We start from the raw sequence: 16,676 nt of genomic DNA on the forward strand, positions 1-16,676 counted from the left end.
GGGGGGGGCGGGTTCCGCGGCGCAGCAATCCGGAGGGGTTCGGCGGCACGGTGCTGAGGGTGTGTGTTATGGCGGCGCTATGGAGAGCGGCACTCTTTTTTTTTGCTTGGGGCTGCAAAAAAGTTAGAGCCGGCCCTGATCACTTTGGCTACACACAAGGAACAGATGTGGTGAGTACATATGTGCCATTTTTACATAGTTACTTTCCAAAATAGAGATATACTTTAAGCCTGAGCATCAAGAACTTGTGCTTCTAGTGGGCTTATTACAGAGTATGTTCCAATATATTTTAGACCATTCTTCTTGCAAATATTAGATGAATTTCAACCCAGAATCCAAGAACATTGAGGCTACGTCACCACGGAGCTATTGTCAGTAGTTTACACAAAAACTATATCAGCCTTTACATGTGTTAGGATCTGAAGGCACTGGGTTACTTAAAGGCTATACATGGCAGGTGCACGTCTTATTTGCTAACACAACCATGCTATCTCTGACACAGTTTGTACATGGTGCTATGTACTGTTGGTACAATCTGTAATGTCATGAGCTATGGGACTTCATTGATGACAATCATCGTGTTAAGCAAATGTTGCTAGTACATTTTAGCTCATGAGGAAGACCTGTATAGTACTGGTGAGCTAGTTCCCTGTACCATTTGTTCCCTGTAAACACAGAAAAAATTCTAATCCTGTCTAGCAATAAGTCTTGACTAAACATTTTCTAGTTATTTAAAAAATAACATTGATGTATGAAAGGGATACTTCAGGTGGCCTGAAAGAAGTTCTCTGAGACATATGGCCACTCTTTAAAATCTATCAAGAAATTACAGCTTGTTTAGAATTCAGCATCTTGCTTGCTAATGAATACATCTTTCTAGCAACATGAGATGCCATGTTTTGGGATCTGTACTGGCTACTTTCTAGCTACTGGGTAGAATTTAAGGTGTTGATTTTGATTTACAAAGCCCTAAGTGGATTGGAACGATCTATTTGAAAGACTGCTTCTTTCTCCAGGCCAAACTGCCACAGTTGCTTGACAGAGGGATCAGCCAGCATTGCATTGTTCACAAAAGCCCCATAGCTTTGGAACATGATCTGTGCTAGTCCAGAATAATCTTACTCCAGAATGTGCTGCAAGCCCCACGAGTTTTCCTGAATTGTGAGGTATTGGTAAGACTCTGGTGGAAGCTTGTTAAGGTTATCAGTATGTTTTAGTTGCTAAGTATTGGGTGAAGGATAGAGGTTACAGGAGTAGTCTGTTTTTATAACTGCATTTTTAAGTGTTTCATGGAGTGCCAGGAGCAAAAGATAGGTTACTCTTTTCAGTGAATGAGAGTACAAATTAAAATAAATGAATGTATGTGGGTTTTTTTGTTAAGTTAACTATATTTATCTTTTGGTGGATTCTTGTATGTATATTTCAAGTGGATATTTCTCAGCGGTCAGTATTAGTGTTGGGGAGTGATTTGAGGATGACAACATATGAGATGTACATACGTCCTGCTGTTGGCTCTTGGGACTTTATCTGTACTTTCTGGTGACAGTTAGTATTTACAGCCATCTTGTTACTTGAAAATATGTGATGTTTAAGGGTTGGCATCTTCTGATCTAAAAAAATTTTTTTTGAGTTGCCATCTTAGCTTAGATACATAGGGAATAATGCAAGTCTTACCATTTTGCTTTTAGTAGCCCCCATGATTTTGTATTACCATTCTGGTTTTCCATGATTCATGAAAAGTCCACAGTCTTCTTTCTAGATTTTCCCTTTTAGGTATTTATAAACAGGTAATCATCAGCGTATTGTAGAATCATCGGGCATAATTTGTAGAAAATAGAAAAACAATTCCATTAAAGTAAGGTACACTACTTTATTGTTGTTTATTCCTACAGTGCTGTGTGCATGTGTGCTTGTTAATTTACCTCTCAGAATTTGATTCTAAATAATTCCAGACACTCCTCAATATGCTGCACCAAAGATCTTCAGCTGATGTATATTGGCATAGCTTCATTGAAATCAGCTGATTACTTGAATGGGCTTTAGGTGTTCAGCCCCCAGGAAAATCAGGCTACCTACAGAGGTACCTAAATATAAATTTAGCATCTTAACTTTATGCTCTAAAGCCTGAAAATGTTGTTGTAGGTGCCTGGGCTGCACATGCAAAATATGTGGATACAAACAGGTAATGGCACCTGCAGAAACATGCAGTTGGTCTCTCAAATATATTTTGCATTTTTAATTTTAGGTGGTTAGGCCAGATCCTCAGTTCGTGTAAATCAGTGTAACTCCACTAATTTCTGTAGAGCTGTGCTCGTTTAAAACAACTGAGGATCTGACCTTTAAAGTTTGGCTTCATATTTGCTGACGCCTTTTGCATCAAGATTTTACAAACTTCAAAAACCAGAAGGTGAGATACAAGGGAAGTGTAATGGTACAAAAAAATAGATATTGAAACAAATCTATCCCCCAAACTGTAGTTTCTTATACTACAACAACAGAAAATCATCTAACTCACAGTAGTCACTCAATCTTTCATTTTACTCAATCTTTAATTTTACTCCAAGATATAATGACTCCAATAACCTTTTATAGAGATAAATTAAAAGACAATATATGCTGGACATATGAAAACAAACAAGAAACTCTTTAAACTTGTATGCTCCTTTATAAGACACTTTGTCAAGATTCCAGATAAGGTAAAAAGCAACATAATAGGGCTGTCAAGCAATTAAAAAAATTAATCATGATTAATCGCATGATCAATTGCGCAGCTAAACAATAATAGAATATCATTTATTTAAATATTTTTGGATGTTTTCTACATGTTCAAATATATTGATTTCAATTACAACACAGAATACAAAGTGTACAGTGCTCACTTTATATTTATTTTTATTACAAATATTTGCACTGTAAAAACCAAAAGAAATAGTATTCTTTAATTCACCTAATACAAGCACTGTAGGGCAATCTCTTTATCACAAATGTTGAACTTACAAATGTAGAATTATGTACAAAAAAAAGCCTGCACTCAAAAATAAAACAATATAAAACTTTAGAGCCTACAAGTCCACTCAGTCCTACTTCTTGTTCAGCTAATCACTCAGACAAAAAAGTTTGGTTACAATTTGCAGGAGATAAGGCTACCTGCTTCTTTTTTACAATGTCATCTGAAAGTGAGAACAGGCGTTCACATGGCACTTTTGTAGCTGGCATCACAAGATATTTACATGCCAGATGCACTAAAGATTCATATGTCCCTTCATGCTTCAATCACTATTCCAGAGGACATGCATCCATGCTGATGATGGGTTCTGCTTGATAACGATCCAAAGCAGAGCAGACTGATGCATGTTCATGTTCATCATCTGAGTCAGATGCCACCAGCAGAAGGTTGAGTTTCTTTTTTGGTGTTCAGGTTCTGTAGTTTCTGCATTGGAGTGTTGCTTTTTTAAGACTTCTGAAAGCATGCTGCACACGAACATGAACCCATGAACAGGAACACCTTGTCCTTCTCAGATTTTGGAAGGCACTTCATATTCTTAAACCTTGGGTCAAGTGCTGTACTTTTAGAAATCTCACAGTGGTATCTTCTTTGCATTTTGTCAAATCTGCTGTGAAAGTGTTCTTAAAATGAACATGTGCTGGGCCATCATCCGAGACTGCTATAACATGAAATAAATGGCAGAATGTGGGTAAAACAGAGCAGGAGACATATAATTCTCCCCCAAGGAGTTCAGTCAAAAATTTAATTAACACATTATTTTTTTAACAAGCATCATCAGCATGGAAGCATGTCCTCTGGAATGGTGGCCAAAGCATGAAGGGGCATATGAATGTTTAGCATATCTGGCACATAAATACCTTGCTACACCTACTCCAAAAGTGCCATGCGAACACCTGTTTTCACTTTCAGGTGACATTGTAAATAAGAAACAAGCAGAAGTATCTTCCATAAATGTAAACAAACTTGTATGTCTTAGTATCAGAGGGGTAGCCGTGTTAGTCTGAATCTGTAAAAAGCAACAGAGGGTCCTGTGGCACCTTTAATACTAACAGAAGTTTTGGGAGCATAAGCTTTTGTGGGTAAGAACCTCACTTCTTCAGATGCAAGCATGCTTTTGTATGTCTTAGTGATTGGCTGAACAAGAAGTAGGACTGAGTGGACTTGTAGGCTCTAAAGTTTTACATTGTTTTGTTTTTGAGTGCAGTTATGTAACAAAAAAAAATCTGTGTTTTTAAGTTACGCTTCCACGATACAGAGATTGGGCTACAGTACTTGTATGAGGTGAATTGGAAAATACTATTTCTTTTGTTTATCAATTTTACAGTGCAAATATTTGTAATAAAAATAATAATATAGAATGTTTTCTGTGTTGTATCAGAAATCAATATATTTAAAAATGTAGAAAAACATCAAAAAATACCAATTTAAATGTATTAAATATTCTACTGTTTAACAGTGCGATTAATTGTGATTAATTTTTTTAATTGCAATTAATGTTTTTGAGTTAATTGTGTGAGTTAACTGCGATTAATCGACAGCCCTACAACATAATAATCATTTAATCAGAAATTCATAACTTCAGTACAAAAAATTTCTTGATTAGACTTTGGGACACCCATCTATCCATTATTCCAAAGAATGCTGGTCTAATTCTCTACTTTGTTACCGGTTTAACACCAGCATACCTCAGTTGACTTCATTGGAGTTACACTGGTGTAAAAACAATGTACTAGAGCGAAGGAGCAGGCCTGTTATCTATAGATCTCTATCTTTAACTATGTATTTTGTATGGCCTGATTTTCAAAAAGTCCAGTGGATAATCGTGCACCTAATGTCCATGTGCTGAGGAGGTATTTGTTCACACAAATAACAAATTATAGAAGTGCATTCTCCAGTCTGCTAAGGCCACTTTACTGCTTCTGCAAAGTAGCTTTAAACTGGCCAGAGATTTGCAGTGGATAATTCCCGCTGCGTAGGGGGAATGTATAGCCATCTTCCACCCCTGCTCCCTTTGCACTCCTAGCGTAAGCGGGAGGAAGAGGCATATTGGTGTTGGGCAAGGTGGAGTTGTGGTAGAACTGAGTTCTGTCATGCTCAGTCTTCCACTGGTGGGATAGAGGTTGGACCTAATGGAGAATCAGAGCATTTATGTCTAACTGGTCACTTGCACATGGAAATACCTGATGTGGGCTTATAATAATTTGGAGAGTTTTCATGTACAATTACATGCTTTGCTTTCAGTCAGGTCAATAATGCTTTTTTGCACTTGTCTGAAAGTGATCTGCTTGGCATGACCATTTCCTAGAACATTTTCGAATTCCACCCGTTTTATTTTTGCAGTTAGATTTTTTTTTTAACACGACAGCAAGGCAGATTGTATTCAGACAGCCATGTGCTAGAATCTGCTTGAGTAAGATATTTCTAATTTTGCAGGATTATCTTTAGAACAATAGATAGACGTCTGTCCATATGTCTTTTCAGGGGTTTTCTGAACTGAATTTACAAGCAGTTGATAAAAAGATTAACATGTTGCTTTTCACACCATCTGCTTTATAAAGAACCCCATATCTGTGACCATAAGATAGTTAGGAGTTTGGGGAAGGGCAGATAATGTGCACATCCACTTATTGCAATTGCATGTGCAGATCAGATGTTTGCACATGCAAATACTCAATTGTTTTTCTCACTGACCATTTACTCTTTCAAATATCTGATTTGGGGTGTAGTTACATGCAATTGTATGCCTGACTTTTTGATCATCTGGCCCGTAATATATGGATTTGTTTATAACAAATTGATGATAGAGATGACAATATCTTGGCATATTTTTCAATTTAACCCCTTTTTATATTGATATTATTTGTATTTCTTTGAATATCTTCAAGCCTAATAAAGAATATGAATGTGAATGAACTACTAAGCAGTACATTATGTACTGTGTGTTAAAATGAGATTAGACATAAAAAGATATGTTGACATATACCTAAATTGTAAATAAAATGCAAGTATTTGTAGAAGAACCCTGTGACCCAGAGAACCTAGTTATGAAAAGCTAGCTTACAAATGATAAATCAGATGTAAAACAAAGATTGCACAATAACTTTTCTTGATTAATTGTTTCTTCTCCTAGAGCTCAGCAATGCATATAATACATACTTTATATCTTTTCTTTCTTCCTGCAGTACTTGGGTTGTATAGAGGTCTTACGCTCAATGAGATCTCTTGACTTCAATACAAGAACACAGATTACAAGGTAAGACTTTTTGCAAATAAATTCACATAGTTAACTCTTGTATTATCTTCAAACAGTCAAGCATATGACTGGAGAAGAGCAAATATGTAACTGAATGTTTAGACTCTTTGGGCCCATTCTTATATCTTGCATTTAAAGGTGGGCATCTTATATCAGTGTAGCTCCAAAGGAACTTAGAGTATTTTCTGCCTGTTCTTCTGCCCTTTCAGGCCCCAATTCAGCATAGCATTTAAGCATCTGCTTAAGTATATTCCTTTTCGGCAAAGCACTTGTTTAGGTACGTGCTTAAGTCCCATTGAAGTCAATGAAACTTAGCATGTGCTTACCGTTAAACAAATACTTAATACTTCACTGAATAGGGGTGGACTGCTGAATTGGGGCCTCAATGCTTGAAATGCTAAAAAGCCTTAAGGAATTTTCTGTGTATATATTTTTAATTTTTCCTTCTGAAACCACACAAAAGAAGTGTTAATATTTTTTTAAATTAAAAATCTATAGTACAGAAAATATAAATGGAAAGAAATCAGTAGACTGGCAATAGAAATAAATACAAGCCTATTATTCTTTCCGGACAATCCATAATAAATAGTAAACATATACTGGGTAGACATTAGAATTTGTAAGCACAGCATTTTTTTAAATTCATCACTAAAAGATTATACTGCTTTAAAAACATTATCCATGAATAATTTTATTTATAAAGAAATTCTTTAGGGAGAAATACAGCAAATGTTTGTTTGTATACATTCTAGTTTTAGGGCCTGATCCATTCACTTTGAATCAGGCCTCCAATGTGGCAAGATGCCGGTATCTTCTAGCATTTGGACAGTACAGCTTCCAAAAACCATAGCCAAATCAGGTGTCACAGATCCATGGCAATAAACCATTCTGTTTGAAAAGAAAAATATAAAATGGGATTAGTGGAGAAGACTGTTGTCTTTTTGAATTCAGGGAGATGGGTTGTGAAGGGTGATTCTGGAAAACACCTCCCAGTTTCTAGTTGTCTATCTCAATCAAAGAAGACATGATACATCTGTTATGAAACTAATACCTATCGTGCTTGGATGTCATTCTTGTAGATTCCATGGACCAGATTCAGAGCTTTTGTACATGGGTGTAATTTCACTGACTTAAGAGAGTTGCACCTGCATGCACCAGCTTTGAGTTGCCCCCATGGGTATGACTGCACTGCAGTTGGAAGCCCACTAAAAGTAGCAGTATGATGTTGTGACTCGAACTCTCAAGCCCATCCAAACCTCCGTGTCTGAGCTCAGGTGGCTAGCCGGAGTTTTCGCCAGAGCCACAACTTCTGCACTGCAATTTTTAGCATGCTGGCTTAAGCTGAAGTAGCATGAATCTGTCTACCCGGACCCAGGTGCAGTGTAGGCATACCCTATGAGTCCTTTAACTGGGTGCTCAGATACTATGATGATGAGGGGAATAGAGAGAGAGAGAGAGAGAGAGATGACAGAACATTATATTTTCCTGTCAAACATTCTAAGCTTTAGAAGACATTTGAGAATATTTCTTGTAAGCTGTCTCCATGGTCTCTCTGCATGTGTTTCTTCAGTATTCACAATAATGGCCTTTTTTAAGTGACTTCATGCCAGACAGAATTTTAGTTCTGACACCGGCGGCACATTTGTACTTACGACTTCGAAAGTTAAGTGACACTGGCTTATAAAACAATTTGTAATAGTTACTTGTTTTGGTATTTTGTATCTGAATATGAAGCACTTGTTTTTTGGTATACACTTTCCTTGGTTTAGCATTGCCTTTTTCTCCAGTAACTAGTTTAAAGACTCTCTCTGCCCCTAAAACTCAACCTTTATTTGCCAATCAAAAAGCAGTATAACCTGCAGTCATTTTTACATGCAAAATGTCTCTGCTTCAGTGTTCTCTGAGCTCATGGTTATTTTTGGCTTTAACTGTGAAACATACATTTGGAAAATGACATTTTTCTGTTGAAGTTGTAGCATAGCTGATCACATGCTGGGCACTTCCTTGGCTCATATTATTTTGACCACATCTAAAACAAACAAACAACTGTCAGGGACAGTACTTGGTCCTGCTAGTGAAGGCAGGGGACCTTCAAGGTCCCTTCCAGTTCTATGAGATATGTATATCTCCATATATACCCCCTGCTTAGCAAGCAAGGTTCAGTTTAGGGTGACCCTCTCAATTATAGTGTGGGGAGGGATAGCTCAGTGGTTTGAGCATTGGCCTGCTTAACCCAGGGTGGGGGTTCAATCTTTGAGGGGGCCATTTAGGGATCAGGGCAAAAATCTGTCTGGGGATTGGTCCTGCTTTGAGCAGGGGGTTTGACTAGATGACCTCCTGAGGTCCCTTCAAGCCCTGATATTCTATGATTCTAAAACATAAGAAAAGTTGCAGGCAGAAAACCTTATGTTGCTTGAGGTTTCTGATTTTTTTTAAAAAATGGTGTCACATAGACTCACTCCTCGGATTCATTCATAGGGTCTGATCCAAAGTCCACTGAAGTCAGTTGGAGCTTTGGATGAACTTTGAATCAGATGCTAGAACCTGAATCTGCATTTCACTAACATTAGAAATAATCACGGATATTAGAAATGCCTATGGCTTGGGTTGCGGTTAAAGCAATCACCACACGCAGTCTCTGCCTCACTTTGTAATTTTGTATTTCACATCATACAAGCTTATGTTTGATTAAGAAGTGACATATTTCCCCAAACTCACATTTGAGCTTTAACCTTCATGGTAAAATGTCACATATGCACCAACTGGTTCCTGCTGACCTCACTTATAAATAGAAAACAGAAGTCTCTAATAAGTCACATTTATTCTAGGATTGTAGTAATTCTATAGTTCATTTGTAATCAGTGCCAAATGCTCTGTATCATTGTCCTTGATTCTTGTATAAATGTTATATACCTGCTGTGCTATTGGGCCTGCCAAGTGAGGCATTATCAGTGCTTGCTTGTTAGCTGATTTCTCTGCAGCTCCTTCACCAGTGAGAATCATTTTAAAATTTGAAAACCCTTGTGTAGTGGATCATCATCAGCAGGGTTTGAAGCTGGGACCCGTGGTGCCTCTTTGAGCTAAAGAGTCCAGGTTCCATAAATTGCTCTATGACTAGCCACTGGAAGGGGACAGAGAGTCATGCTGTGTAAGCGTGGCTGCACCACTCCTCTTGGCTGGAGAAGATACACTGAGCTTCAAATGTCTAAGCAGTTCAAATCCATGTATGGACCTCTAGTTATAATGCAACCTTCCTGGCTGGCTGTAAGCATGGATTGCTCTTGCTTTAGTTGGTGCCATTTTGCTGTGAGGTCTCCTTGCAAATCCTATAGACTTGAAAGAAGAAATGGCTCCACTTTTGGCCTGATATAACTTCTGACATCAGGTAATGTTTAGTAAGCACTATGGAGTCCAGTTTGAGAATATGAGCCCAGTCAGAGTCTGCCAGGATTCTGGAAACATCTATTTCCTGGTGGCCACGCTGAAGGCTTGTCACGTGAATGTGTGCACGGAGAGTAGCGTAGTCACTCCCTTTCTAACATTACATCAACAGTTGCTCCCGTGGCAGTACCATGATATCTGTCATTGCACACTCCTCTTCTCTGTGGGGCAGATTTTCAAAAGATTTCAGCTCTTACAATTGGGGCCAGATTTCTGAAGAGCTCAGCTCCCATTTAGGCATCACCATCATAGTGAAAAGAGATGAGCTCTTTTGAAAAATCTGACCCTGTAATTCCTTCCCCCTGACTTTTTCCAAATCAGTAATGAGTAAGGAGAGGTAAGAGATTCCTGAGGACATGATCACAGGTAAAGGGGCCAAGGAGTAGCTTTATCTGAGGCACAAAACCCAAGAGCTCAGAACATTTAAATTAAATAGGTAACACAGTTATTGCACATTAAAATAACACCGTGGGGTGGAATGGGAGGGAGATAAAGTTCCTAAACAAGAGGCCAGGTTAAAAGATTGTGTAAATGTCATATTTGCTCATATATATTGTTCAGGTGTATAGAATTTATCTTTGGGCCAGATGGTTTGTGACTCCTTCTACTGGCAAACTTTTATTCACATGAATAGTCCTATTGAAGTCTATGGCTTGTCTGAATAAGTGCTCATCATGATGATTGTAAAAGACTCCACAGTCTTGCCCATAATCAAATGAAAACAAAATTGTAATTCACTGGGAGGTTCTGTTGATCTCAAGGGCCAAAATTTCTAAAGCAGCTTTTAAAATTGTGCCCACAATGTGTCACATCTAAGTTTTTGCCTATGCAAAATCATATAGATTTGTGCATACCTGCTACATTGATGCATGCTTGCAGAGAGGAAGAAAGGGTTTTTTTAGCCAAATCACAAAACTGAGAGTCAGAATCCTGAGTTCTATAGATTCTGGCTTCTGGTGTCTCCTGGGACAAACCACTTAATCTGTTTTGACCTCACAGGGTTGTGAGACTAAATAAGTTAATTCTTGTAAAGTGCACTGAAATCTTTGGATAGAAAGGACTGTAGAAGTGCAAACAATTAATAATACTGGCTGAGATTTTCAAAGCTGCCTAATGGATTTAGATGCCAAAGTCCCATGAGAAATTTTAATGGGACTTGGGTGTCCAAATCCCCTAAAAAGTATTGAAAATCATCCCACCTATTATTATTAACCAGTATTTAGATACCCAAATCCAAGTATATGCTTGGGCAAAACAAACACATGAAAAACTGGCTGCAACTTTTGAAGGCCCAGAATAAATATGATTTGCTTAAGGATCTTCCTTCTCTTAAGGTCACTTGTGAAAAATGTAAGCTATTTTCACTGTTTCACTTGGCGCTTTGTGTGTCTAACACTTAACTTGAATTGTTTATCATTCTTAAAAATTAAAATGTTAAATATGTAATAGTTAATATACTTTCTCCTTAAGTGAAATCAATGATCAGATGCTTCCATTTACCATGCTGTTAGTAGAAGGGTATCAACAGTTTCAGTGCTACCCAGAAAAAGGTGGTATTATATTATTCTGTGGCTATGGCTTATGGAGAAATTAAAAGGTAAGTATAAGTTGAATGAGATTTTTCCTTGATCGTTGTGAAATATGAAGTTGCCAGAGGCTTCTACTACAGAACAAATGTGAGAATTAGAGTGCTATTGTATTGTCACTTGTATTGTACCTATTCTTTTGTAATCTCCACATGAATCTTTGAACGTTTAAATGAAAGTGCAAGCAGAAGCGTCAGCAGGTACAGGTAATGGTAAAATAAAAGCCAACTGAATCCACAAATTGCATAATTAACTATGCATTGGCAATTCTTGGCACACACATGAAGTAATGCTAACTTGCTTGGGCAGCGGGATGAACAGAAGTGTTTCATTTTCAACGTAGAGAAGGAGCCAGACAACTGAACTAACTGCAGCTGGCAACTGGTCCTAAATTCACCATGACTCCTTCCACCATCGCCACTGAAAGGGGCCACCTTTAAAGTTTTTTGGCCAGCCCATTTGTGTCCTCAAACTTTTTATTAAAAAAATAATCAGGTAAAATATTTTTGCAACACGTGCAATGTTTACTGTTCATCTAATACACAAGTGTCTACATCTGTGTGCTTACTGTTAAATTTGTTATATTATAATGAGCTTTAGTTACCATGTTGCATGCATGAACCGAATTATAATTATGTTGCATGTACAGTTTGTCATACTACAGGTATCTGGATTACAAGCCTGCATGTTCAGTGTTGTTGTTAGCTAATTGAGTGCAATTACTTTAATGCATGCAGCATCTGAAAGCCATCTCACCATACGGAGTGAAACATTATGTTGCATGTTCTTTTAATAAGTAGATCACAGGAGTGGAATAACTTATATTAGCGATGGGCCTGAATACAAATCCTGATCCTAGTCCCCCATGAACTTTGTGGGGATAAGGTATTGAACCCTGCTCACAGTCCAGATCCAGATCTTGTAGTTGGACCCTACCTTCATAAGGTGCTGAACCAAAACCATAAATACACACTTTTCCATCCATTCCCCCCGCCCTGACTTTTGGAGAGGAGGTATTCAAAATCCAAATCCAAGGTACAGAACTAGGCTCAGGCCCACCACTAATTTATATTGATGACATTTCAATTCATATAGTATTTCTTTACATATTTTGTATTCTTTACAGAAACTTATTGCCAGCAAAGATCACCCAGAAGGAAGGAAGACATTGGGAGGGAAAAATGGCTCCACTATAGCTTATGAAGAAATTTAGGTAACATGTATTTCAAACAATGAGTCTTATGTAGTCACTGAATTCCTCCTCACCCCTCAGCTACTTGGAAAATATTACTTTTGCTTGGAAAGCACCAGGGTTCTATAGTTCACCTGTGGTTAATGGACCATGGATTTTGCCATCTGGATGGTACTGTAGGGGGTGTGTCATACATAGACTCAGATTGTATGTAACCCCAGCACACCCATGCATGAACAGATGAACAAGAAGCTTTTCTCCCTTTGAACAGCTACACAGGGGCTGAGCTCTGGGGAGCACAGGGACTGCTTGCTAGTGCTCCCCTCTTCAGGGCAGGGAGGAGACAGGGCTGTGCTCATAACCTGTAACAGCGGGCTGTGGAAGGAGAGCAATCTGCCCCATTTTTATGCAAGGCGGAGCTTTCGTTCCCCGCTTGGGGCAGGGCAGCTCCAGACAGACTGCCCCCTCCTCAGGTCTGTGACTCAAAAGTCATTGTCTAGCCCATGCTTTACATACTCTGAGAACCTTCAATGGAAGGCAGATTAGTAGTAGAAGTAGTAATTTATTGTTGAGTTTCATACTAGGAAATGTGCCCCATAGGTGAATAACTGCTACTCATATGCACCAGAATTATGAATAATACCTGGATAACTAATAATTTATAATACCTGATACTCATGCTTAACAGAGTAACAAATACTGATGGGGAATAATTTACATCTGCCCACTTAGCTCCCATAAAGTAGCATGCAAATGTGTTGGAACAAACAGGCTTTTTAATGTGCTTTACATTGTAAGCATCTTTAATTTTAATTTATTATTAATGGAAACATTTTCAGTAGTGTTGGATTAATTTGATTGACTTATGGTAGTTCAATAATAATGAACAAAAGTGGACAATAATGATAACTTATTAAGCCTGGGCAGCCCTCCCTGTCTCCTTCTGCTAGCCTCTGTGAGTAAGAAAGAGCTACAGAGAGGACAGGGTTGGGGGAGAGTTGAAGACCAAATTGCCAAAGACGTGGAGCTGCCAACTCTCCTATGGCTGTAGCTGCACCCTGCTCTATCAGACAAGAGGTTGATGAAACTGAGCAATTCTGTTGGCTTTTTCTTAGCAGAGATAAATAAATTCAGTTCAAGAATAGCTGTGTCTGTACTGCTGTATAAAATACAAATGTGTCCTGTCTCTGAGATCTTATGAAAATATCTGTGTGTGTAAAATTTGGAGTTTGTGGCAACTGTGGATTTAGCCAGAGGGAGGCAAAAAGAAGTGAGACTTCTAAGGGCTACATTTTGAAAGTTGAACATTTTACTGGAGCAAAAAGAGATTAAAAACTGGGGACTCATTTAGTAGTTAGTGTGAAGCAGACGGGTTTTATTCCTGCTTTTAAAGGCAAATCTCAGTGCAAAGTTAACTGTGGAGTCATTACTTGACAATTAGGAGACTGTCAAATTTTTAACAGCAGATGGGCCATGGGACTTCAAACACATGGGGAAAACCAAGGTGTGGGGAAGCTGAGTGACTTTTTTACACCATGCATAATTAGTCTGTGGAATTCATTGACACCAGATGTTGTTGAGGCCACGAACTTATTAGGCAGCAAATAAGGGATTGGACATTTATATGAATAATAAGGCTAGCCAGTTTTATAATCATTAATCCAAAAACAAGAGATTTTGGAAGAGTTGTAAAAGCTCATGCTTCAGGATTTAAGATAATCTCTAGCAATTAGTGAGAGAATCACCTGGGGCAAAGATTATCCCATATCTGCCTACCAAGGGCTCTGAAGTGACGGGTGTTGTCTGCTCTTAGAGACAGGGGACTAGATTAGACAAACTTTGGGTTTGATCTGATATGACAATTCCTATGTTCCTGTGCCCACTGTCATACTGTGAGCCGATGGCTGAGCTAGGAATAGAGCTTATGTCTTCTGTGTCTCAATCCATTGTCCTCCCCACTGGTCTATACTTCCAGAGGCCATGCTGGAATGGCCTGCAAAGGAGGTTAGAGAATTATGCCTTCTTAACTAAACTGATCTAGACTTAGGTTCTTCCTTTAGTTTGTTGGCATCACTGAACTCATCTTCCAAAAAGAGAATCCCTATTGCAAATACAGGGTTTTTCACACACACTATTTGTGTACACTAAAAGGTGTTTTTAGAAGCTTGTTTGAAAATTTACTCCTTGTACTGGAAGGGCTTTTAGAGTCTGTATGATGCTTAAACATAAAGGGTGTTATTGTCAGAAATATGCACACAACTGTGTGCACAAAAATGGAGTTCTGTGTCTAATTGGCATGTACAGTTGCCATAGCTGTGCACAAAAATCAGATGTGTATGCTCCTAAGATGCCAGTTAGGTGCAAAACTGACCCGGTGTGTATGCAAATTGTGTGGTTATAAATACAAGTTAGGTGTGTAATTGCATGCACAATTCCACATTTCTGAAAATCAGAACACCATAAACTAGTTTATTAGAAGTAGGATTTAACAATATGTATAATTCTCTATGCTGCTGGTGTATAAAACAGTAGGATTTTCTGGAGCTCATTGGTTTTATAAATCTGCATTTTATTCACATTTTGTATGGAATTTAGTAAATTTGTGAATAGATTCCCACAAAGGCTTGACATGAGTGAAAAGTACTGGTTGTTCTAAGATATTCTGTCTGGTGTGTTGCTTAATAAATATGCATCTATGGAAGTTTGAAAATAACTGAACACCACTAAACCAAATCAATGGGTAACAAATATCTTTGGCAGTGAAGGGATTAAAAAAGCATCCACGAATTGTTGACGCAGGGTGCTCTGAAATAGCCTAAGGCTTGAGTGCACTGACTTCGGTCATTAATTAAGAAAACACTTTTCAAATGCATATAGAAAACTCTGAGTTCAAGAGTATTAATTGTGCCAATGCACTTGAATTACTATTGTGTAGTTCAACATATATCTAACCATAAATTATGTTCTATAGCTAATCATTGCCAAAGATGTATTTCTCTTATTATAGTCGATTACACAGTCCTGATTGTGTATACGGTTTATAAAATGTGTTAAGGATAGAATGGCCAGCTTGTTTTTGTTTCCCCCTTACAGATCTATCACACATAGAGAGAATCCCACATTGCAAGAAACAAACTGAGAAGCTGAAGGGAAGAAAAAGAGGAATGGCTTTATATCTTGTTGTCTAAGTTTACCACAATTTGTTTGCCATATTCATCACCACCAGTTTATTCTATAAATCCTCCCCTCTGTTCCATGCTTTCTGTGACCTGGAATAAGTAGGCTAGTTCACATTCCTCTTCTGTGAGTTCACATCATTAGATCCTTTCACCCCTTGTACAAGCAGCTCTGCTCCAGGATTATTCATTGCCCCATTATATCACGAGACCTGTTCACCGTCCTTTCATCATTCTCTTCCATACTCTCAGTTTATGTTCATTAGCTACTTTTTCATCCTCACGTCTAACAGACCCCATCCGTTTGCCTCTCTGCCTTTAAAGCACCACTAACTATAATATGTGAGCACTAGCCTTTAAGGCTTCTTAATCCTCCCTTAACCACTTCAAACACTTCAAATTTACTGTGCCTGTTTTGTAAATGAACAAATATTCTGATTATTAAATATATTTCTGAAAGTTTACTTTTGGCCTCTGTGGGATTTATTCAGAATTAAAGTGTTAATATTAATTTTAATATAGGCAATTTTTCGCCTTGGCAGGTGGTAGCTATGTAATTTGTTTATTAAAAGGATTGGCAAAGATAGAGTGTTCAGAAATGAATAGTGGCAGACTCCACAATTTGTCCAAAAATGTGCAGTTCTTTTTCTAAGTAAATTAATTTAATGTTTGTTGCATACAATAGTTTGTCTCTTTGTTTAGGCTGGCAAAGATGTAGATGGAAGCATGGGGTAACATAGATAGACAAGAGAAAAAACAGCAAGTTTATGGCCATGGCATGCAAGTCATTTTGTGTGTGCAAATTGGTCAGGGTTTCTAGTCTCAAAATTGACCTACCAGTTTTTTTTCTTAAAATTCAATTGAAAAGTCAATGCAACTTTTACATGTCTGTCTTTTCCCACAAAACAATAGCTTCAGTACTCTCTTTTCATAAAAAGTAATCAATTGCGTGAGTGAAATAAATTTAAAAAATCCAAAATAAAACAAGCAAGGGTACATTCGTGTGATTGTCAAAACAAAA

General features: G+C 37.9%; 1 protein-coding gene and 1 long non-coding RNA gene across 2 annotated transcripts in view; both read left to right on the forward strand.

Annotated features, from left to right (window-relative positions):
- SHC3 (SHC adaptor protein 3) overlaps nucleotides 1-16,676 on the forward strand; it is a 77,565-nt gene that overhangs the window by 19,678 nt on the left and 41,211 nt on the right. Inside the window, exon 2 of the mRNA XM_034774602.1 lies at nucleotides 6,190-6,260. Coding sequence (XP_034630493.1) covers nucleotides 6,190-6,260 — 71 coding nt within the window. The remainder of the gene's footprint in view (nucleotides 1-6,189; nucleotides 6,261-16,676) is intronic.
- LOC117879422 lies at nucleotides 11,794-16,119 on the forward strand. Its single transcript, XR_004646264.1, has 2 exons — nucleotides 11,794-12,500; nucleotides 15,573-16,119. It is a non-coding gene; the product is annotated as an uncharacterized LOC117879422 (long non-coding RNA).

This window comes from Trachemys scripta, chromosome 6, assembly GCF_013100865.1.
Source record: "Trachemys scripta elegans isolate TJP31775 chromosome 6, CAS_Tse_1.0, whole genome shotgun sequence".
NCBI lineage: Eukaryota > Metazoa > Chordata > Testudines > Emydidae > Trachemys > Trachemys scripta.